The 26,138-nt window shown below is 38.6% G+C and overlaps 1 protein-coding gene across 1 annotated transcript in view; it reads right to left on the reverse strand.

Moving 5' to 3' along the window:
- The window catches only part of THSD7B (thrombospondin type 1 domain containing 7B), a 730,459-nt gene that overhangs the window by 561,740 nt on the left and 142,581 nt on the right, over positions 1-26,138 (reverse strand). Inside the window, exon 2 of the mRNA XM_029933012.1 lies at positions 7,431-8,241. Within this exon, the coding sequence (XP_029788872.1) occupies positions 7,431-8,241 (811 nt within the window). The remainder of the gene's footprint in view (positions 1-7,430; positions 8,242-26,138) is intronic.

A 26,138-nucleotide genomic window follows, 5' to 3' on the forward strand; every position in this document is an offset into this window, starting at 1 on the left:
CAAAACCACACTGAGATACCACCTCACGCCAGTCAGAGTGGCTAAAATGAACAAATCAAGAGACTATAGATGCTGGCGAGGGTGTGGAAATACGGGCACCCTCCTACACCGTTGGTGGGAATGTAAACTGGTGCAGCCGCTCTGGAAAACGGTGTGGAGTTTCCTCAAAAACCTATCCATAGAACTCCCTTATGACCCAGCAATAGCACTGCTAGGGATTTACCCAAGGGATAGAGAAGTGCTGATGTATAGGAGCACATGTACCTCAATGTTCATAGCAGCAATGTCAACAATAGCCAAAACATGGAAAGAGCCTAAATGTCCATCACCTGATGAGTGGATCAAGAAGATATGGTATATATATGAAATATGGCCATTTGTAGGAAAGTGGGTGGACCTCGATGGTATCATGCTAAGTGAAATAAGTCAGGCAGAGAAGGATAGATACCATATGTTTGCACACATAGGTCTAACAGGAGAACAGGAGAAACCTAATGGAGGACCGGGGGAGGGGAAGAGGGAAAGAGAGTTGGGGAGAGAGAGGGACACAAAACTTGAGAGACTATTGAATACTGAAAACAAACTGAGGGCTGAAGGGGGAGAGGGGAAAAGAGGTGGTGGTGATGGAGGAGGGCACTTGTGGGGAAGAGAACTGGGTGTTGTATGGAAACTAATTTGACAATAAGCTACTTTAAAAAAAAGACACAGATTGATTAATATGTAAAGAGTACATAGTTGGTTAAGTGTCTGACTTCGGCTCAGGTCACGATCTTGTGGTTTGTGGGTTCAAGCCCTGCATCCGGTTCTGTGCTGACAGCTCATATCCTGCAGCTGGTTTCAGATTCTGTTTCTCCCTCTCTCTCTGCCCCTCCCTTGCTCGCACTCCGTCTCTCTCTGTCTCAAAAATAAAGAAACATTAAAAATAAAAAAAAACTTTTTAAAAATGAAAAGTTACCATGCTAAAAGTAAGCAAAAAGGAAGCTGGAATAGTTATATTCATTACAGACAAATCAGAATTCAGAACAAGGAAAGCCATTAGAGATACAGAGAAGCATTACATAACAACAATGGGGCAATTCTCCAAGAAGATATACTGCTCCTTGATATGGATGAACCTAACAACAGAGCACCAAAATACATGAGGCAAATACTGAAAGAACTACAAAGAAAAAGTAGATGAATCCACTATTACAGTTGGAGACTTCAACACCCCTCAATCAGTAACAGACAGATCCAGCAGGCAGAAAATCAGTAAGGACATCGTGGAACTGAACAGGGCCATCAATCAACTAGATATAATTGACACTTATAGAATACATTCCCTAACAATAGCAGAATACACATTATACTCATCTTTACACCGAACATTCACCACGACAGACCACACTTCCAGACCATAAAACACGCCTTAACAAATTTAAAGAATAGAAATCACCAAAAAAGTATACTCTCAGGACACAATGGAATTAAACTACAAATCAATAACAGAGAAATGGCTGGAGGAGAATCCCCAAATACTTGGCCATCAAACACTGCACTTGCAAATAACACATGGGTCAAAGACGAAGTCACAGGAGAATTTAATATTTGGAATTACATGAAAATAAAAATACAACTTATTAAAATGTGTGGATGCAGTGAAAGCAGTAATTAGAAAGAAATGTATGGCAAGGGATTCACATACTAGAAAAAAAGAAATATCTAAAAACAATAACATAAGCTATCTTAGAAAACTAAAAAAGAAGAGCTAATTAAATCCAAAGTAGGCAAAATGAAGACAGTGAGAATTAGAACTAAAATCAATAAAACTGAAAGTATATAGTCAGTAGGGAAAACATCTGAAAGCAAAAGCTGGTTCTCAACAAACATCAGTAAAACTGATAAACCTCGAGCCAAGTTAACTAAGACTTAAAAAAAAGATACAAGGTACTAGTGAATGCTAATAAGTAATGAAAGAGAGGTCATCACTAATGATCCTATGGATATTATAAAGATAATAAAGGAATATTATAAACAATTGTATGCTCACAAATTTTATAACTTAGATGAATGAAATACATAACCTGCTAAAACTCACACAAGGAGAAAATCTATCATATGAATAGGTCCATATCTATTAAAGAAATTGAATCAATAACCAGTAACCTGCCAAACCAGAAAGCACTAGGTCCTTTGTTGAACTCTACCAGTCAAGAAAAAAAAAACTATACTAATTTGCTATAGTTTATCTCAGAAAATCAAAACAGAGTACATACTGCCTAATCTATTATATGAGGCTAGCATTATCCTATTGCCAAAAAACAAAAACATTATAAGAAAGGAAAACTAAGACCAATATATCCCATAAACATATATGCAAAAATTCTCAACAAAATATTAGCAAATAATATCCAACAATGCATAAAAAGAACACTATATCAGAACCAAATGTGATTTATTCCAGGTATGCAATGCTGGTTCAACATTTCAAAAGTCAACACAATCTAATTTATCTATAGACTAAAGGAGAAAAATCATACATTATGTCTATATATACATAAAAAGCACTTGAGAAAAACCAACACTAATGTATAATAAAAATCCTCAGCAAACTAGGAATATGGAGAAGTTCTTCAACATGAAAAAGAACATCCACAAAAAAACTTTCATTTAACATCATTCTTAATTGTGAGAAACCAGATTCTTTTCTTGCTAAGATCAGGAACAAGGCAAGGATGTCCATTTGTATTACACCTATTTGATGTCATACTCAATGTCCTAGATAATATATGGTACAAAAAGGAAATAAAAGGTATATAGATTTCCAGAGTGGCCGTACTAATTTGCATACCCACCAACAGTGCAGTAGGGCTCCCCTTTCTCCACATCCTCACCAACATCTGTTGTTTCCTGAATTGTTAATTTTAGCCACTCTGACTGGTGTGAGATAGTATCTACATTTACATATATTGGAATACTACTCAATGATGAAAAAGAATGAAATTTTGCTATTTGCAACAATGTGGATGGAACTGGATTATGCTAAGTGAAATAAATCAATCAGAGAAGGTATCATATGATTTCACTCATATCTGGAATTTGAGAGACTTAACAGATGAACAAAGGGGAAGGGAAGAAAAACTAAGATAAAAACAGAGAGGGAGGAAAACCATAAGAGACTCTTAAATGCAGAGAACAAACTGAGGATTGAGCAGGGGGCAGTGTTAAATGGGTGATGGGTATTAAAGAGGACACTCTTCAGAATGACACTGGGTGTCATATGTAAGAGATGAACCACTGGATTCTACTCCTGAAACCAAGATTACACTGTATGTTACCTAAGTTGAGAATTAAAAAAAAGAAAAGAAAGAAAGAGAAAGGAAAAAAGGAGTAATAAAACTTCCTTTGCCTGCAAATGATATGCTTATCTACATAGATAATCCCAAAGGATCTTAACAATAACTACATAAAGTCCTGGAACTAATAAGGGATGATAACAAGGTTGCAGAATACAGGGTAATATATAATAGATACAAAATGTATATTAAAAAAGTATAAAACTGATGAAGAAATCAAAGATGTTAAAAAAATGGAGAAATATTGCAGGTACATGGAGAAGACGACTCAATACTATCAAGATATCGTTTCTTGAGGCACCTGGGTGGCTCAGTCGGTTAAGCTTCTGACTCTTGGTTTCAGCTAAGATCATCACCTCATGGTTCATAGGTTCTGCACTGACAGCATAGAGCCTGCTCAGGTTTCTGCCTCCTTCTCTCTCTGCCCTTCTCCTGCTCACTCTCTCTCTCTCTCAAAAATAAATATTTAAAAAATGTTATTTCTTCCCAAATTGATCCATACACTACAAGCAATCCTAGTCAAAATTTTCGCAAATTATGTTGTAGATATTGAAAAAAACTATTTCAATAGTTTATATGGAAAAACAAAAGACCCAGAATAGATAATACAATATTTAAAAAAAGAACAAATTCAGAGGACTTACAGTACCCAAATTCAAGACTTACTATAAATCTTCAGTATTTAAGACATTGTTTTATTAGCAAAGAATAAATAGATCAATGGACTAAAGACAGAGATCCCAGAAATAGATCCACATAAACTTAGTCAACTAATCTTTGGCAAAGGAATAAAGGCAATTCAATAGAAAAAGGAGTTTTTTTAACAAAAGGTACTAGAACAGTTGGGCATCTACATGCAAAAAAAAAAAAAATACAGACACCAAAATTTTACCTTTCACAAAAGTTAACTCAGACTGAATCATAGACTTAAATGTAAAATGTAAAAATATAAAACCCCTAGATAACAATATAAGAGAAAATCTAGTTGATCTTAGGTTTAGAAGAGTTGCTGTTTTCGATGCAACACCAAAGAATAATCCATGAAAGAAATACTAATAAATTGGATTTCACTAACAAACAAAACAAAACTCTCTGTGAAAGATGCTGTTGAGAGAATGAAAAGGTGGTCATCAACTGGAAGGAAATATTTTCAAAACGCGTATCTGATAAAGGACTGGTATCCAAAACACAAAGAATTTATAAAGCTCAACCATAAGAAAACAACTCAAAAAATAGACAAAAGATTTGAAGAGACACCTCACCAAGGAAGAACTACAGATGACAACCACACATATGAAAAGATGCTGAACACCATATGTGATTAAGGAATTGCAAATTAAAATAAAATACCACTACACACCTATTAAAAAATGGCAAAAATCCAAAACACTGACAATAGCAAATGCTGGCCAGAATGTGAAGCAATCACAATGCTCATTTATTGCTGGTGGCAACACAAAATGATACAGCCACTTTGGAAGACAGTCTGGCAGTTTCTTATAAAATGAAACAAATTCTTACTGTAATATATAGGAATGTGCCCACTAGTATTTCTCCAAATGAGTTGAAAACATATGTTCACATAAAAATCTGCAAATGAGTGTTTATAGAAGCGTTATTTATAACTGCCAAAACTTGGAAGCAACCAAGGTGCCCTTCAACAGGTGGATGGATAACAAACTGTGATATATCCATGCAACAGAACACTGCTGTAGGAGGTAATCAAGAGGATGTGACTGCCAGTTGACCTTCAGTATAGACCCAGGCATTTGGAGGCTCCTCACCCCCTCACTTCTCTTTGGGATGTATGCTCTGCACACAGTAGGAGCTGCTCTAAGTGGCCTTAGGAGTAAGGTGTTTTGAGGCCATCTAGATGGAATACGTGACGGAAACCAATTAAGGCCTCTATCTAAACTTTTAAGATTTGGCAGGTGGGTGCAGAGATCTGCTTGTCTTGCAGCCACCCAAGATGAGCCTCGTAAGTAAGTTCTCTTGCTTACTAAACTGCCACCTACCAATCGGAGCAGCCTGCCTCTTTCTTCCGTCTCTTCCTGCCCTGTGTGTATAGGGATAGTTTGTAAACCAACAAATACTGTTCAGTGACCAAAAAATAAAAAAATTTAAAAAAGTACTGAGCTCTCAAGCCACGGACATACTTGGAGGAATCTTAAATACATATTGCTAAGCCAAAGAAGCCAATAACAAAATGCAATATACTGTATCACTCCAACTATACAACACTCTGGAAAAGATAAAACTATGCAATCAGTAAAAAAGATTCCTAAATATTACCAGGTAACTGGGGAGAGGACAGGTGGGCTCAACAGGTGAAGCACAGAGTTTTAGGGCAGTGAAACCATCCTATACGATACAGTAATGATGGACATATCCTTTTAACATTTGTCAAAACCCATAGAATGTACAACACAGTGAATCCTAATGTAAACAATGGACTATAAAATATGTTGATATTGGCTCATGAATTGTAACAAATGCACTACACTGATGCAAGATGTGTGCATGTAACTATGTGTGGAGGGGAATGATGAGAAGCTATATAGAAACTGTATTTTCCACTCAATTTTTCTGTAAATCTAAAACCACTCTAAAAATAAAGTCTCTTAACTTAAAAAAAAAAAAAGGCAAAAAAAAACCCATGGCAAACACAAGCAAACTAAAACTGAAAACATTCTCTGGAATATTAAGAAAACAATGTCTTCACAGAATCCACATACACATTCAAACAATAATCCCCCACATCCTCTGCTTAATCTTTTGGGCTTCACAGAGGGAGGAAATAAAAGGCAGAAAATAACTCTTCAATGGACTTGCCAACTGCATATGGCATAAATCAGAAGAAGAATCAAAGATGAAATATGCTTATTTGTGAAGTCAAATGAAAAATAAAAAAACAATCATCACATTACTTTGTTCTTGAATAGCAGAGTAGTCTTTTGAGACTCTCCCAGCCAGCTGTGGGTTCTGAGAAAACAGTAACTGATCATAATGATTAATTCTAGAGATGAGTGATTCACTGTTTGGTAATGTAAGTTCTACTGAAAGGCATTTAAATTTGGAAAAACTTGGTAACATACCAGTGCCTCTGTTTAAGACCTTCAGGGGAAAATTAAACAAATATTACTTTGAGCATATTTCTATACACTTAGGTCATGATTTTTTTTTTGTTCTACAATTTAAAGTAAAACAATTACAAATAATTTCTAAGCCTTAATAGCTTCAACTATTCTTTTTAAAAGTTTTAGTCCATTCCCTCTATAGGTTTGTAATTCTAATTACTACTGTGCAAGGCAATATTTTTTTCAAATCGATGCCATAAGAAAGCATTCTTACATTAACTTACTGCTATTATAACTACTATAAAAAATCTACAACTAAAATGTTAGAGAACCTTCTTAATCATGAAAACAAAAGTAAATAAAAACAAGTTTATAAAACATGAATATGGGGCGCCTGGGTGGCTCAGTCAGTTGAGCACCAGGCTTGTGCTCAGATCATAATCTCACGGCACATGAATTCAAGCCCCATGTCGGGCTCTACACTGACAGCTCGGAGCCTGGAGCCTGCTTCAGATTCTGTGTCTCCTTCTCTCTCTGCCCCTCCCCCACTCATTCTCACTCTTTCTCTTTCTCTATCTCTCTCAAAAATAAATAAGCATTTAAAAAATGAAAAAACATAAACATTATGAAAAATGATAATTTGTGAATAATTTATATACCAAGGTTGAGAGTAAAGGTGAATTTTTATGATTATAAAGAAAGATCTAGTCTTTTATTACTGTGGTAATAAATGTTTTTTTAAACTTGTTGATACTTTGATAAAATGTGGAAATGTATGCCTTATTGTATATAGCTGTACATCATGCAAGAATCATGCAAGATTTCAGAGCTCTGCCTGGTCTATACTCTGAAATATTCATAATTGAAATTGAAAACCTCTTATGTCGAACTTCTAAAACCCCAACCCCCAACCGGGTTATAATTATTCCCTTTGTAGGAAATCATAAAGAAATATTATAAAATCACATTATAAAATATCTAGGCAAAGCAAAGATATAAACACTGAAGGCCTCCTTACCTTAACATAGCATTTTTTCCGTCACTTCTGGTACACCAGACCTGCCGGGTTTGATAACCGATCTCTAAGTCCCAGGGCTTGGAATGGTGATGTGGCTTGTAACTCTGATGTCTAAAGGTGACCCGCTCCTTTGAATCAGTGCTAACATCCAAGACAGTTCTTCCGCTTAGGTTAATTTCTTTAAGATGAGGCAGCCTACATTTACTCCACGGTCCAACTTTAAGGCTAAAAGTATATTCCTCTTCTCCAAGAGGACAGGAAACAGGCGTGTCACAGGCTCTTGACTCGGTCAGATTGGGACACTGAGAACCGCCATAGAGAGGGGGAGCGATGGCTGCCCCGGTTCTGTGCTGCAATCGCTTCTCACATCCCTTGCTGCACTCTGACCACTGCGAGAACTCAGATACAACACAATCCCGGGGGCAGGGAACGAGACAAGCTTGCTCTGTGGGGGGCTGGGGGGCAAAGTGTTCACATATTTCATTTCCAACCACAGTTCTGTTCAACTTCTGAATGCAGCGCGCGGTCCGGTGCTGTAAGCCATGTTGCGCTGTCACACACTCGGCTGGGCGGGGCGCAGCGTGGCCGAGGCCGGAAGGGGCCAGCACACAGTGGTGCCAGTCAGACACCTCCCACTGGAAGAGGTCCCTGTGCCAGTCACAGACTCGGAAGCAGCTTCTTTCCTTTGGAGGCCTGCTGTCCTCATCACAGTTAGAGAGGTGACTCGTCCACCCTTCCAAGTGGAAACACCACAGTGCACGACTCTGGACTCCTCCTGGTCCACAGTCTCCTGCGCACCTTCCCCAGGGGCCTACGGGCACAAAGACAAGGATGTCAATTACTCACAGATTCCACGCCGCCTTCCACACAAAAATGGGTCAGTCTGCACACTTCGCAACACAACCAGTATGAAATTATGAGCTTGAGTGGACGGTATCATTTAGTTGTGAAGAGTGTGGATGCTGATCAGTTTGCCTTTGTTGAAGTGCCGTCTCCCTCTCTTACCAGCAATGTAAACTTGGATGAATTACTCCCATTTCTAAGCCTTAGTTTCCTTAACTACATTAGGGAGAGAATAAAAGCACGGGCTTGCAGAACTGTTCTGAGGATGAGTGGCACAATGTGGTGCAAGGAGACAATACACACTTAAGAAATGATTGGTATCATTATAACCAGTACATTCCAAAGCCTATATATCTAACTCAATATTAATACTTTCTAAGTAGACAATATTTCGATCTAAAAGAAAATCCCTAAACCCAGTGTCTTAATAAAGTAGGATTTTTCATGCTTCTAAGCCTTCAGCTCAATACTGCAGGTGGCTCAGAAGAGAAATACGTTTTAAAAAAATAACTTTCCAAAGCATCCTAAATATATTTTCATTTGCTAAATAGGTGTCCCCACTTTTGGTTTTTACTTGCTGAGTAAATTGCATGAAATATCTGATGGGGGAGGATGTAACGAAAGCAGCAGCAGCACTAATGAACTGCCTATGGGAAATCCTACCCCTACAGTCCCTGAAATACACCCCTTTGGATTTCTGATAGGTACTGATGCCAGGCAAAGCTTCCAACATTAGTTCATAACATGCTGCTTCTTTTAACTACTGAATACGTTTTCATGGGAAAGGGTCTCACAAAGAAATGGACAGACAAAAGAGTGTCCATTGTTCGTCATCTGATCTGAAGACACACCAGCCAGCCTTATCCAATAGGCCGATGCTATAACATCATAAGGATGGCAAGTAATCACATTTTATGCCAATGGGAAAGAATATACTTCCCTCTCTTTCACTTTACTTTAATATGTAATGTTAACTCAAGAAAATTTTATCAGCTCAATCATGTAACTTTTGCCTCTACATCTAAGTTGTGATAATAATAAAGGTAATTCACACCCTGAGAAACATTTTCATTCAGATAGGTAAGGGAAAGAAGGTGCAGTCTTTCTCTCTTTCCCTGAATCTGATCAAACACTCCAAATGCCATTTAACTGCTTCAGGGAATATGTTTTCATGTCCACCCATTGTATTTCTAGAAAAAGTAATGTGTACATAGGAACATGCATTTAGGAAGAGACATCTACATCCCAGAGACACAGGAACTTGCATTTGGGGCCCATGCCACAGTGAGGATCTCTCACTTTTAACAGGACATCGGTTTGGGGCTCTTCCCAGTTCTTCCTCACAGCCCTATCTGGTTATGTAGACCTACTGTGCCAGTGACTGATCAGTTCATGAGTGAGATTAACACAGAAAATACCGGCATGTCCCTTCAGTGACCCCATCCTGGAGCCTCCTCCTGCTGAAATGGACAGGAAGTTTCATCGAAGGAAGTCAGCTACTAATGACTGCAGTACCCTTGAGTTTGCCCACACATTTCCTAGGCATGGCATCCCACTGGCTGCTCATGCCACAGTAAATGCACGTAAAAGCTGGAACTCTAGGCACAGGCTGACTTCACCAATTGCCCTGAATTCTGGTGATTTTCTCCTAGATCAACCACAATTTTATACTTTGCACATTGAGATGTTCATCACTACATGAAAATCCTTTAAAGGCTTCACGTGTCCAGATGCTCCAGAGCAATCTCAGTTCAAGTATGCCATCCCTTGGCCATCATGTCAGACTGTGCACCCAAATTTTTATTAGTGCCAAAGAAAAATAATCACCATGGTTACTCAGTAAAGAAATACTTCCAGGGGCACCTGTGTGGCTCAGACAGTTAAGCATCCACACTTGATTTCAACTCCGCTCATGATCTCATTCATGGTTTGTGTCAGTGCAGAGCCTGCTTGGGATTCTCTCTCATTCCCTCTCTCTCTGCCCCTCCCTCACCCTTTTTCCCTCTCCGTCTGTCAAAAAATAAATAAATTAAAAAAATAAATACTTCCAAAAAATATATCCTAGTAGCAAACTTTTAAAATCTAAAATCAGCCTTGAATAATATAAAACAACTATCAGATAAAACCGAAAGAAGCTCTTTTTCTAAGGACTAGGTTTTTACATAATGGCTGTCTGCTTATCTTTACTTGTTAATGTAGCAACTACACACAATTGTTCCCTTAGGACTTTTAGTGTGTGTAAAGAAAGAAGATCAGAAAAATCAAACCATTTCTAACCAATCTGAAAAAGTTAATATTAAATTTAATTCATCCAGAACACCTTACAAAGTGGTCTTTATTCTTGTTTTTAAAGCAGTTTACTAACCTATTCTCCTATTAAAATGTTTCCTTCTTAAGTTCCTTACCTACTTTCAAAATTAAGGTAGCTCTTTTTTGTTATTTGAAACCATTAATATTTTAAACCCTGAACATTACTATTCTTCCCTTAGGTTTCATATTCTCCCATCTACAAAGAAGTGCACCAAACAGCAAAAATTTTCGTAGATCAATGGAAGACAAAATATACCTATTAAAAAATAATTATTATTATTTGTTAGGGCTGGCAGTGCTGTGGTAGGCTGGGATGATACCAGAGGACTATTACATATTCAAGAACTTTACCAGGTGGTTGCTAAATCATTCATAATTTGAAATCAACCGTGATTTACACCACAAATCAAGACATTTGAAAACAACAACAACAACATAGTACTGGTTTGTAGTATACCACAAGCAATTTGCTCAGTGCTTTCCCTCCTTCTTTCCTGTTTCTTACAACAGTCCTCTGACTCGGGCTAGAATGCTCATTTTGTCAGTTGGGGAAACTAAGCTCAAAGAATTTACAGAGTGCATTGAAGGTTATACACCTAGTAAATGGTAGACTAGAATGGGATTCCAGAGCAGTGAGACTCCAAGCTTGGGCTCCGGCTTTGTATTTGAAAAGAGGGTTTGTGTGTGTGTGTGTGTGTGTGTGTGTGTGTTTCCCAGGGTGTGCAGTGGTATGTGTGATCATGACATCACAAGGCAGATTTGTTTCTCAGCTTAGCTATGATCTCTCCCATCCGGTAGTTAATATTCCTTTGGATATGAGTACAAGTAATCAAGGTGACATGTGATCAATGATTTCCCCCTCCTGAGCCTGGAAAGTTTGGATGCAGGTCTTGCACGGTAAGACACGTACATGCTGATAAGCATTAGTCAGTACATTTAGGAAGGCACAGTCAGGGCAGAATAGTTTCTCCTCGTGTTAAAAGCACACTTTGCAGACAACTGAATAACAGGTAAATAACAAGCAAATATAAAGTGACTTGCGTATGCTTGGAATAAACGAAAAACAAATTGCAAACAAGATATACAAGATGGAGACGAGACCTTTAAGCAACTGACCTATAACAATTTGCATTTCTCAGGCATAGAGACAAAATGTGTCCCATGATTTATTCAGTTGTGTTTGCCTATGAACTTTAAACACACACACTAGCAAAAACCACACAGCCCTGAGGGATGTTGCCATTTCAGAAAACATGCACATTTAAGTAAAATGTGAACTACAGTTGGAGAAATCTTGTATCCTTGTCTAAGTTCAGAAATAAAACATATTAAAGTTTTAAGCAGTTGCCTAGAGAAAATGAATACCACCTTTAAATTTTCTATATATATAAAATGTGATTATATTCACAATATTTATCTGAGATAATAACCTAAAGAAACATACAGGAAACACGTGCTTTTAAACATCAATCATTTGGTATTCCTTAATTGAAAACAGGCCCTAAGTAATACAAATAAAACAAAATTTAGAACTAGTAAAGGATTAAAAGTTTAATTAAACATAGCACATCTTTAAACTAAAACTCATGCTATGTTACATTTCTCAGAAAACATTTTAATGGTATAATAAGAATAGTAATTCAGTACTTGTTTACCTGGACCAATATTGTGCAAAAACATAATTCACCTGCAACTTACTACCTTTTCTGTATGATAAACACAGTCATTCTGGAATAAACCAATAAATCTCTTAAATCACAACAGTTTTAGCTGGTACATTAACATTCTGATTTAGAAGGTAAAATCTTTGAACACCAAAGGCTAGCACTGATGGATTCTTGGTCACATTCACATATAAGAATCTGTGATGCTTTGTTTTTCTTGCCTGTGTTTTTTGCAGAAAGTGCAAATATGCGAATGCTCTAATGTAATACTCCTCTAGAAGAGGAAAAGTGCTGGCACATTTTATTCTCTTAATTAAGTTATCCTTAACTGGATTAGTTGAGATGAATGTATCTCCCAATCTAAATCATCATATTTAGGACAACCTGCTGGATGCCTGAATTTTAGGTGAGGCATTCAATGAGATACCTACAACAAAGGGAAGGGAATTCAAGAGGTCAGAGAGAATAATCACATTCCATGGCTTTTGCACAGCATTTACCACAGTTTTAGGAAGCAACCCTGACTTAGTACCATTCATGCAATAGGAGGAGATGTTTATTTTAATATTCTTTTTTTGTCAACAACTGCTTTTATTATCCTGACATTGCTTTACTTTCAACTTGGGCAATGGGATTGAATATCAATGCAAAGCTTTAATACCTTAACCAAATTATTGGTGGATAATTACTATACCAAAGCACTCATAAACTTCAACATTACCAAATGTGATATAAAATAACACTGACTTACTTGTAAGATGCCTCGCCTCTTAGAAATAGCTTAAAATTTATGCAGTAGCTTTCACTTCTCAAAAGGCTTTCACATCAACCATGGAGTAATTAAAATAATGCTTCTATTGCATAGGAAACAAATATCTGAGAAATCTCACTTTCTAAAACACATCAAAGAACCCAAGAAATGAAAAAGTGGCATCTGAGCTTTCATTCACTAAAATAACAGTTACTCATTACCTGCTACTTGATAAATAATATATTAGACTCTGGAAATATAAAAATAAATGAAACATTAAGTATATCTTACAAAATCTGTGCACCTAATGTAATGCCAATTTATTCCTAAAGATGACATTTTTGTCTCTCCTTCAGGTCTATAGACGTTTACCTAGTACAAAGCTTAGCAATCTTAATGCTTTGGTTTCCCAAGCTTGTTAGAGCTAAAGCAGCAAACCAGAAATTGAGAGGGACCATTGGAGGCAGAGGCACTGATGGAAGCCAAAAGGGATGGCCATTCTCAAGTCTACATTTCAGCATCTATCATGTTTTGTTTTGTTTTTTAACATTTATTTTTTCAGCAACAGAGACAGAGCAGGAGAAGGGCAGAGACAGAGGGATACGCGGTATCTGAAGCAGGCTCCAGGTTCTGAGCTGTCAGCACAGAGCCCCAGGTGAGGCTCGAACTCGGGAAACTGAGATCATGACCTGAGCTGAAGTCAGATGCTTAACCAACTGAGCCACCCAGGACGCCTCCTGAATCTATCATGTTAATTAATAACTTCTACTAGCAGAAGATCATTAAAGCCATACAGCATCACCTAAACTGACGGAGAGAACTTGTTCATAATATCTATCCATTACTGAGTTATACGTCGTATATCAATTGAAACACAATGCAGAAAATGTAAAAACATGGAAAAAATTTTAAATGACAAAAAATTTAAACCATAATGCATTTTATTTAAAAAATTCCATTATACTTTTCACAGGAACCAAGAAAAAATCCTTTATTAATACTAAAGCTATTTTCAAAACACACTTGTGGTCTGTAAGAACATGTATGCTAAAGTATTCCAATATTTCTCATTAGAGATTTTAACAGCAACGGTGCAGAGCTGTACCTTCGTTTTCATAGGAATAAAGATTTACTTTTGGAGACAGTTTATGATTCCATGAAGGCCACCACAGACCATGTGGACTGAATTTTTATACTTTCAGAAAGCATCAGCACTGTTGCTAACATCCCAGGCTCTTTCTGTATGATTGTGCCTTTGTTTGACACCTAACAGCACGTTTTAAGTCCATTTCATCTTTGTGGACAGATGCCTCTGACTGAAAAGCAAAGTGCCTCCATTACTTATCATTTATGATTACAAATTATTAGTTGCCAGTGGCTAGAACATCCATTAAAAGTAGCTTGACAGCAAGGCAGATTAGAAATATATCTGAACGACTCATCAGCTAATGCAAACACCACAGAGACAGAAAACCACCTTTTAAAAATTGTTTATCAATATTTCTGGTCTGAATTCTAGTTTCTAAAAATTCTGAAGCTAAAAGGAAATCTCAAGCCTCATATTCTTCACTACATTCTGACACAAAGTGGGTCTTTTCAGATCACTAAAACCTATAGCCTGCTGTCTCAAATGTGGGAATGGAAAGGTAATGTGACAGCCCACAGTTTTTGGAGGAGCAAACGAAGCCCAGACAAATTCAACGAGTTGCCCAAGGTCACGAAGTCATTTGGAGCAGAAATAGGATGGAAAATTCCATTCCAGACACCCAGTCTGGTGATCTTTACACTGTGTTATGCCGACTTCCTCTGTAGCACCCTAAGACTGCAAGGGAGGAATTAAGGACTCTGTAAATGGTTGTAATCCAAGATGGGGGAGGGGCAGGTGAAAGAGGAAAAACATAAAAAACAAGTGAAAATTACATAAAAATACATACAACACAAGTAACAAAGTGCCTGTTAATGCTGAGAGTTTTTCTTTCTCCTGTACCAACACTTACAGCCGTTCCCAGGGGCCCTTCACAATTTATTATGTGAAAGGGGATCCTTCAGCTACTGTTTAAGAGCATAAAGAACTGGCAAATTTCAGGGGATTAGTGAACAAAGCAAACCTCGAGCACCAGGAAGAAATTATGTGTCCCTAGAATAACCATAGCAAATAACAGTAACATTTTTTTGAACAACTACCATCTTCCTAATGCACATTGTTGCTACCGTTCTTCTTTGCTAGAAGAGACCATCAAAGCGTGAGGTCAAAGAACATGCTCAAAGTAAACAGCTCAGAAGCCCGGATGCTGGACTCTCCAGTTCCATCTACCCCGGGTCTTTTCCACAACTGCAGTTTAACTACAGTTAAACGACTGTATCTCTTGCGCAAATGAAGCCTTGCAATGCCCATTAGACAAACTATATTCAGAAGAGGGTCTGTTCTGAGTGTAGCTGGGGTGAGGGGCTCGGGGCACAGCCACTCCTTTCCTGCCTAAAGCCCTTCATCCCTGCCTTCGTCTCAGCTCAATGGCCTGGCTCGGGTGATGCCCAGGAACTCCTGGGGCTCTGCTCCCTGTCAACGGATATTTATGGGGTGTTCTCATCCCATAAATATGGCTCCACTCAACTTTGACTTTACTTACAATAAATGCTTCCACTCAGCCCTCTAGATTCCCTGGAGAAGCAGAAGAAAAGCATTTACTCAGCTGTTTTGTATCAGTTAAGTGAAAAAGGCAATGAAGAGTAAACCAGGAATGGAGAGAAGCTGAATCCCACAGTGTTCTTCTGAAGGACTTTCTCCTTTAGCTTATGGGCCACTCAGGCGGTGACTAAACTTTAGGAGAGCCAGAAATTTGTTTGCTTTATACTTCACAGAAGCAAACTGGAACAGGTATTTGGAAGGCTGAAATTTTTAAGCTGTATACTCCTTCTCCTTCAGAAAAAAAAGAAGTGCTATTTGCACAGTGTATAATCAATACATGTTGGGATTGATAAAGGAGGCTTTTTTATGGTTGGTTGTCATAGAGGTTCACTGCAAAAGTAACAACATTGAGACTATGTACATAGGCTTTACAAATACATGAAGCAAAAGGGCAGGGTAGCATCTATTTTATTTATCATTAAGCAACTTTAGAATTAATTTCACCAGGGCTAAGAATTGCACTGGAGCATACTTGAGATAATGTTTTTTCTTCGTAATTTCAAGTCTCTAACAGTTACACGGAGTATATCTGCTTCCCAATACGTCTTTTCTCTAGTAGCAGACAGTCATGATGAACAAATGAGAACAAAACATAAGCTACATTTTGGTGGATAAAACATCTAGTTCTTCCAATTTTTTTCTGCCCAAAGGAATAATTATTTCTGTTTTGAAACAGCAATTTTAAGACTATTTGAGATTCCTGTCATCCAAAAAATAACTTCCAAGTTACTGATTGAAAAAATATCTGAGAAACAGTAGTGCCATGGCATAATCACAGTATTATTTTCTACCCAGAAACACTAGAAATACCTGTGCATCCTATATAGTCTAATGAGCACCCTAAGGATTCTTTTCACAAAGATCGAATCCAATCAATCACCCATCAGTTTTACTTCCTAACCATCAATCCAATTTGTCCATGTTTCTTCATCCCCACTGTCACCACCCTCATCCAAACCACCACATTTCCTGTATGAATGAGAGATGCAGCTTCTTGTCTGGACTTCTAGCATGCACTGCCCCACCCGGCCGCACCCCTGACATCAATTCTTTCTCCATATCACAGACACATATCTTTTAATAATTCAAATTTGTACCACGTTGGGTGTAGCTTGCTATCTATATGGCATTTCCATGATTAAAGCTCATCAGTAGCTTCCCATTCCTCTCAAACAAACAAATATTTTTAATGTGACATGTAAGTGCCTACTTCATCTGGCCCTTTCTTACATCTTTAGGGTCCTGATCACCTGGCCACCCACGTTTGCTCACTGTCCTGCCATCATGGTGGCCATGCTTCAGTTCTTCCAATGCTCCAAGTCCCCTCCCATACCTGGGTAGCCACATGTACAATTCCTGAAGCCAAATCACATGGACCACCCCCGGGAGGGAGCTAACTTAATTCCTTCTCACTCTTCATATCTTAAGTCACTTTCTTAGAGAACACTTGCCCGTGCTTGGGCACTACCTTCCACAAAGCACCTGCCACACTTGCAATTACAAATCCAACTGTGTGATTTAATCCTTGTCTCTCCCACTGGATTCTAAACTCCATGATGGCAGAAACATGTAGGTCCTGCTCACCACTCTATTCCCAACACTAACCTAGTGCTTGGCATATGGTTAACCTCCCGCCCATGACTAAAGCTGGAGCAAACAGCCCTGTAGGAAGCAGAATCATATCTAAATATAAGTGGGAGGAATGTCACCACCAGACACGCATCACACGAATGAACTGATGGTTTTGCCTAAATGAGAAGGCAGTTGGGTGGGGAGGGGGGGTGTCTGTTCTGTGTTTCCTTAGCATATGTTTAAGGGAAGCAATCTCCAACATAAGGCCCAATAGAATTCTTAAATACTTGTCTATCCCAACTCTATTTGTACACCTATTATTCTTTGCTGCAACTCTGCCATTCTCTGGGCCCCTTCCTTCCAGACTCCGCAAAGCCCCTGCATTGAGGAATGGGGTACCCAGCCTTCTCATGGTTAGCATTCTAATTTCAACATGAAGAAATACACAGAAATACCATTGAGCTTGGACATAGGTCTAATCCAAATATTCTAATTGATCCAGGAAGTTTACTGAACAAGGAAAATGCTATTATCTTTTTTTTATCTCAGAAGTTTTAAATCTTTTTTCTCAGAGAATTACATATCAGATCCTATCATCCTGTCTACCACTCACAAAACTAAAAAGTGGCCAGGGATGACATTCTCACGGTGGCTGTGGCTACAGCTCCCGTATAATAACAGCAGCTGTACTCCAGACACTGTGAGCAGACAGTGTACTCAACACTTTGTAACAATCGTGTCACACTCAGTCCTCAAAGCAGCCTTGCAAAGTAGACTAATTTTCAGAACTCCCAGATGCCTTAAATCTCCAATTTCAGGGAAATTGGCAGAAGAAATGAAAAGAGAGTGAATGTGGTCTCTTTAGAGTTTGTTGATATAATTATATTCTTAGACACTCAGGAAAGGGAAAGGTTCTGGAAAGTGCACTTCCAGACTCTTAACGTGGACCACTCTTCTGCCTGACGAAAGGAAGCACCAGAAGCAGAAGAAAAGCCTAGAAACCTGCCGGGATGCAGGTCTCTGGCCAAACCCTGAAAGATTCTGTGTAAAGTGTCTTCGCGCTCAAACCCTAGTGCAGCTTTCAGCAGGCCTGTTACTCTGAAGGGTGGAGTTTGAGTCAGAAACCAAGTCTTTGTGTGGGATTGGGGGATGGGAGAAACATGTTTAAGAAATACATTTCATTTACAGAAACACAGACTTTAATTAGAAGGTGATGGAAACACACCTTTTAAAAGACACTTTTGTGAATGAACACAGCCCAACAAGATTCTGCCTTTTGTATCGTCAGAAGTCTTGTCCATTAAGAAGGTTGTATTCGATGTTTCTGAGGGAGGGATGCCCTTCCCCTGGCAAGTAACTCCTAGCCTGAAAAGAAAAACTTCCTCCCTGCCCCTTTCTCCTGTCTGGAGTAAGACTGATAAGAACAGAGATATTAGTGTTAGTAACAGAGACAGAGAGATCATGTAGCTTGCTTACCCCAAAAGGAAACGGGAGCCTGGGCTGTACAGGCAGAGAAGGCTAAGGAGACGGAGCACTTCCCACAGACCCGGGGCTCAGCACAGTGGGGACACAGCACAATGGACGAGACACAGCATAGAATTCTAGAGATGTCAGCCAGCCTATCAGGAATAAGGGCCTTTCAAGTGGAGACCAATATAAATGGATGACTAAGAAATTAGGATCCAAAGGAAAAAAATGGGGGTCTCTGGTGTTACAAAGAGCTCAAAATAAATAACCAAACATAGCTGATGAAATTAATTTCTTGCGCACCTAAAGTTTTAGCTGAGATGACTACCCACTACAATAGTCACCACATATAATAATTAAAGGGAATCAGAGAAGCAATAATTGACACATGCCCCATCAGCCCGCAGGCTGACAGGACCATAGGATATTCAAGCCCTTGGTTCAATAGCGCACTGAGAAAATCTATCTCACCGCCCTTTTGTAGCTGGGTGAGCAGGAGGCAGTGGCCTGAAGCCTGTGTCAACTCTTTTAGCCCCTCCTTCCCTGCATGACTGGAATTTCCCAGAGTGCTTTGTGCAAACTCAGTTTACACTGTAAAAGTGAATTGTGGAAATGTCATCTGAGTTATGGGGGTAGTTTACATTTAAATCACGAAAATAATAAGTATTATAAAGTAGCATTCATTCTTTGATAGGTTTAATGTTAGTACACAGACAACTGAAAAAAAATGCCGAATTTTAACAACTTCTGGGGACAAGGAAGTAATGGGCTGCCTTCTGGCCTTTCTTTAGTAATCACTTCATCTGATTCCTGCTGAAGATAACATGTTATCATTCAAGAAATCCCAAAACTGTTCTCATTGGAACAGCTGCATCCTTTGAGATCAGGACACGAGAGGAGCAGCGTTGCTATTAAATAAAGTGAGGAATAATGCAGAGTTAAATAAAATTTACAGTTTTCTCTTTTTAGGAGTCCTTGACACTATCCAAATATACATTGTGAATCCCAAAGAATGTATCCCCAGGGCGCAACACTTCACAAACTTCCTTCTCTGTGTCTGTTTTTTCCCCGGAGAAAAAAGACACATACATTGTGTGTATGATGCTTTTCCCTTGTTAGATGATGCGGCGACCTTATTTTTTTAACCTTAATCATCTTAAACAACATGAAATAAAATTACAATTTTAGCTTTAGGATCCACAACATAAGTTAAAGTTAAAAATTCAACTTTCAATCCAGAGCCTGGTATTACATCCTCACAAGACACAAAACACACCGGAATAAATCTAAGATCTGCCACCTGTGCACAAAGAACGAGTCAGATAGAAAACACACAGCAGAGATCCACCTGTCTGTTAGGTGTTGGCTGAGCAATTTCAAAGACTTAAGACACAAGATCAAAGTGCATGGAAGAGGGACAAGGCTTAATGGTGTAAAAGCACAAACCAATTCAAAGCCATCACTGAGTGTGCCGCTAATTTACAGCCCAAGAAAAAAAGTACTGCATATGGTACACGTCTCTAATTTTTAGATTTTTTTATGTCATTTCAGACATAGCTTGTGCTGTGCTAGTTTTTACTTCAGGATACAACAAGATGTACTTTACTGGCCACACAATGAATTATAGGATAATTAGTGTAATCAGATTCTAAGTTTAGAACACAGCTTTACTGACTCTATGTATTCCATGCAAGAACATTACATGAACTTGACATTCTGTAACACACAATCAACAGAATTCATTTATATATGTATAAATCAATTGTAGTATATATTATATTAAGTATATAGTATATATTTGCATAATTACATTTATATGGTATTATACATTGTATTAAATATATAATACACATGATACTAATTTTATATTGTGTAACATATTTAAGCCAATTCTATTTCCTATATATGATATACATTATATATCTCAACTATATGTATTTATTATATGGTATATATAAACTTATTTGTAATATAACAGATTATATTACATATGCATTATATAACATATTAGATATAATATGTATGCATGAGTTTATGTGTAAGTCTATAAACACATATACACATACACATATATGCATGTTGCTTGTTGATTCTGTTAACCTCTTATATTTCATTAGTACAAATCCACACCCAGCACTAGAATGCACTGCCCCAATGACAGCAAGCACTGCTCATCTGCATCCCCATCCCTGTCCCACCACCAATAAACTCAAGGAGTCTTTTTCTACTTCTCTTCTTCTTATCCAAGCCAATGGATAACTATTCCCCTTGGTTAAAAGACTGTGCTTTCTGAACATAAACATCAGGGTACTGATATCCAATACTTAACAAACATCAGTTCTTTCTCCACACAGAGACCACACAGAAACTGATGATGCAAAGAAAGATATTTCTGAATCATCCAAACAATTATTAATTTACATTCACTGTCAACCTACACTCTATTATATTTCTGCTCTCCCAAAATCAATATGTAATTCATGGTCTAGATATGGAGATTTAATGTGGACCATAACAGTCTACTCCCTGGGCTCTAACTTACTGTAACAAGCTATTAGAACTCTTTATCCCCCTTGTGATTTCAGAGAATTAGTCTGAGCATCTCATAATTCCTGTCATGATGAAACACATTATCAAAAGCCTATGCCACTTTGAAGTAATTGGAAGTCCACACTTCCTAATCTACATTAAGATTTACTTGAGATGCTTTTTTCCCCTCCATTTCAAGACAAATGTAGTCTCAGCATGAATCTCTCTCCTTTGCTTTTTCCAGCCAACCACATGAGCCATGGGATATGTCATGCAAACAATCTACTGGGTTCCAGAAGAGATAATGCTACTTCTTTGCTTACTGAGGAGAAAGGAAGGATCAAAATTAGGTTTCCTACTCAGCTGGGCAGGGGTGGGGCAGGGAGTTTGGTGACCCCACAGCTCTTCTGTCTGTCTTTCCATTAGAATACATTGGTAGGAAAGGGCACCTGGGTGGCTCAGTCGATTAAGTGTCCCACTTCAGCTCAGGCCATGATCTCAGGGTTCATGAGTTCAAGCTCTGTGTCGGGTTCTGTGCTGACAGCTCAGAGCCTGGAGCCTGCTTCAGATTCTGTTTCTCCCTCTCTCTGCTTGCCCCTCCCCTGCTCGTTTGTTTTCTCTCTCTCTCTCTCTCTTTCTCTCTCTCTCTCTCCACTCTCCTCTCTCCTCTCTCAAAAATAAATAAACTTTAAAAGAATACATTGAAAGCATGTCTAGCCTCTGTAATTCTCACTGAAGAGTCCCTTCTGTGAGTGAAACAGCACCATTCCTCTCTGACCTGCTTTCTTTTGACAACTGCAGTACGCAACAGGAGCAAAGCATCACTCACAGTGCTGCCAGACCTTTAGTCCTACTCTGGGGGTGCCTGCAGATGTGAACAATTTGTCAGTGCTCTGGAAGCCTTACCTGAGTAGACTAAGAAGGAGCAGGGGGCCATGGCAGCTACCTCTAAGCAGAAAATCAACATCTTCCCCGACCAGCTGGGCATGGTAAATGGACAGAAACACACCACAGTGGGCAAGACTCTGCTCAGAGTGTCTGACAAACTACTCTGAAATGCGTATGTTCATTTAGTCTATTTTTTAATGTTTTTTTTTAATTTTATTTTTGAGAGAGATACACACACAGCATAAACAGGGGAGGGGCAGAGAGAGAGGGAGACACGGAATCCGAAGATACGCTCTAGGTTCTGAGCTGTCAGCACAGAGCCCCATGCAGGGCTCAAACCCACGAACCATGAGATCATGACCTGAGCCCAGGTTGGATGCTTAACTGACTGAGCCACCCAGGCACCCCTCATTTATTCTTCTAAACACTTAAAGCAAAGAGTCAACTTTTGACAGTAACTACTTTAAAACAGGAGAAAGTAGGCTTGTAGGGAGTGTTTTGGAGCTACAAAGACTTTAGTCCATGTTGCCATGGAGCACTCTGAAACGTTCAGCAGCACTTCTTGCCTTGATTTTCAATCATTTTAACCTGTAGGCTGGTAAGAACAGAGATGATGTACAAAAAGCTCTTAACTCAATGCCTGAGACACAATGAGCATGAGATAAATAACAGGTCCAGAGGCACCAGAGGCCTCAGTTGGTTAAGCCTCCAACTTCGGCTCAGGTCATGATCTCACATTTGTGGGTTCAAGCCCTGCGTCGGGCTCTGGGCTGACAGCTAGCTCAGAGCCTGTGGCCTGCTTCTGATTCTGGTCTCCCTCTCTCTTTTGCCCTTCCCTGCTCTTGCTCTGTCTCTCTCTGTCTCAAAAATAAATTAAAAAAAAAAAAGTTTATTTAAAAAAAATAAATAAGTAAATTAAATGGGATTTGAAAGAAGAGTAATAGAAGTCCATGGATACCTATTCAACACTCTGTGTTCCACCTCTTGCTTCCTAAAGCAATATTTATGTGACTTCATGATTTATGTTTCCTCCATTTTTATTAATCTTCAATATATGAACTTTCAGAGCCATCCTTCCCATTTATTTCAGCGTTATTTTATTAAGGTTCATTTTACCTTCCTCATCCTCTATGCAGGAAACAACCTGGACTTTGGAATCACAGTCAGGATTTGAACTGCAGCTCCTCCGCTTTCTAGCCATGTGACCACAGCCACATAACTTAATCTCACCTTTAGGTCCTACAGAAAAGCAAACCAGATTGTGTTTACCTCGTGTCGTGCCGGCAGCCAGCGCTCCAGTGCAGCCTGCCATGCAGGCCAGGGCTCAGAGGTACAAAATCGCCCTTGTGAAGTGACATTGTGCCCTTCACCCTTCTGTGCAGGCCACCACTAGAGGTGCGAGGATACCTTCCCCTGCACCGAACAGACTCTGCCTGTTCACATACTCTAAAAGATTAATCTCATCTCCCCTCCACAGAAACACAAGTTTAAAATAACCCAACTTCCTCAACAAACTGAATGCCGCAGCTGCCCCAGCTAGCCTAAGGCTAAGAAGTCGGCTGGGCCAAGGGCCCTGTGGTGCTTGTCAGCGGCCAAGGGCAGTAGAGGAGGCTCTTCTCCCAGGAAAGCGGACCGGGTCATCTACCGCACGGACTGTCCATCAGAGGGCAGTAAAGACCTGTCATCCAGCACAGAGAAATGATTCCTTTTCATCTAGTAGGATTGAACATGACCATTTAGCTTTCAACCCCTTGCTGCAGTGATTTTGAATGAGGTTTTAATAAGATGCTTAAAAATCTCAGAGAGAAAATATCAAATATTTCAATCACTTTATACTCTTAGAACTTCAAAAATCATGAAATGATTGAGGACATTTTTAAGAACACAGCCCCTTAAATCCCACACTGAGTGATAATGACATGACCATTTTGAGCCCATACTGCAGAGTGAAATGAAACACCACAGGGTCAGGGTTCCAACTTGTCTTAAAATTTTTACAAGGTTAAAAAAAAAAAAATCCAACAATTCACCATAGGAAAACCAACAAACATTTTTGTTTTTATAAAGCATAAATAAGACGAAAACCGTAACATATAAATGAGAAAATTTGGGATTATCCTTCTCATAGATGACATGACCAACACCAATTCGACTTTACACATCATCCCTGATTTAAAACATCCTCTTTAACAACCCTAAAGTTATTCTTAATGTCCTCTGAATAACCTTTTCTCTACTCTCTATAAGACATGCCTCTAATATAAACTACACTGTTAAATTTATACCACCTTGTCACACAATTGGAAACATGTGAGAAAAAGCAATCTTAAGATACAACTTGTTAGTGCAGAAAGTACTGGAGTCAGATAAATCCATATTTGTCTTCTTGAGAGATGTAGAGAGGAGGGAATAAAGCAAAACTGTAATCCACCCCCCACACCCTCTACCAACCTGGGTTAAGACTTGCTGAAAAATAAAAATAAAACCTTTTCTCAGACAAAGAAGTGTGAAAAATGAAAATAGCAAATTATATTCACATGGAAAAATAAACTGGATTCCTAAAGGCCTGCCCCTTTAGAACAAAAGAACAATATCACAATATGCTATATACATATATATTCTGTTCAGAAACAAGAGCTCCACTTTCATACAGCCCTTCACTAGTCCAGGTAAAAGAACCTAGTATTCATTTAAATATAGATCATTTTAATATGTAAGTGTAAACTACTCAAGTTGAAATAGTACTCCCCAATATAAAATATCAATTCAAATAGTATCAAAATATCAATATAAATAGTATGATGCTACTATTTATAGTACTTACATATATAAACAATTCAATTCAGCATTAAGTGACTGCTGTATAGAAAATGCAGATATCAGAATTAAAGCAGAAATATCAGAAATTGGTATCTAAATTGAAATATGCTCTCAGATTGCTTAGAATCTCCTGGGAAAAGAAGCCTTAGCTAAAATTATGTCAATGGAGAGAAAGATTAGTAGTTACTCCAACCAATGTACAAAGGTTTTAGAAACACTAAGTCAGAAAAAGTATTCACTCAGAAAACTGGATGTTTCATGGGCAGCAGAGTATTATCATGACACTTTCTTCTCCAAAAAGGAGGAAATGGGAATGGTGTGAGCAATTTTTGAGGAATTCATACCAAATGGTCTTGTTTTTCTCAATCAAATGGGAGGGAAGTGACAAACTTTCAGTTATAAAACAAGTCACAGGGGATGAAAAATATGGCATAGAGAATGTAGTCAATCAGACTATAATAGTTTTTTGTATGGTGACAGATGGTATTCACACTTAACATGCTGAACATTTCATAATGTATATAATTGTTGAATCACTATGCCATACACCTGAAACTAATATGATATGTCAACTGTACTTCAGTTTAAAAAAAGAGGCAAGGAGGAGTCTGGGTAGGAGAAGCAACCTGGCATTTGCTGATCACATGCTTTCTGCCAGCCACTGTGCTGAATGCTTGGAGCACTCAGAGACCATACTGTGTGCCATCTTCCTTGCTCTTGTGAACAAAGAGAAACATTGGCTCATGCTGAGTATCATTAGAAGCAGTCACTTTTATATAAGGACCTAAACTAATGGTTCAACACAGTACGCCATAGCTGTCGATGCCAAAATATGTTATGATCCCCTAAGAGTTGTACATGGAGCCGGTATTTCAATTAAATAGTTGTTTGATGCAAGGAAAAAGAAAGTCCTGAAAGAATGAAAGGGAAACAGAGAGAGGAAGTTTCAGCTCAGCCGCTGGGAGCCAGGCAGCAGGCAAAGAATCCAGTAGGGAAGAGTCCCGTCCTCTAAATCTGCTGTCTGGTATAACTTAAAGGTTACCTTGCATCTGTGATAGAAATACCCTTTCAATGATAGTCACCTACTTTGCTAAGTCCCTCTGGGGAAGGAATGCACACACCATTCTGATTTAATACTTGTAAATTGATGTTCTATAGACATTACACAGCAGTTAGAG

This window comes from Suricata suricatta, chromosome 3 (genome assembly GCF_006229205.1).
Source record: "Suricata suricatta isolate VVHF042 chromosome 3, meerkat_22Aug2017_6uvM2_HiC, whole genome shotgun sequence".
Classification (NCBI taxonomy): Eukaryota; Metazoa; Chordata; class Mammalia; order Carnivora; family Herpestidae; genus Suricata; species Suricata suricatta.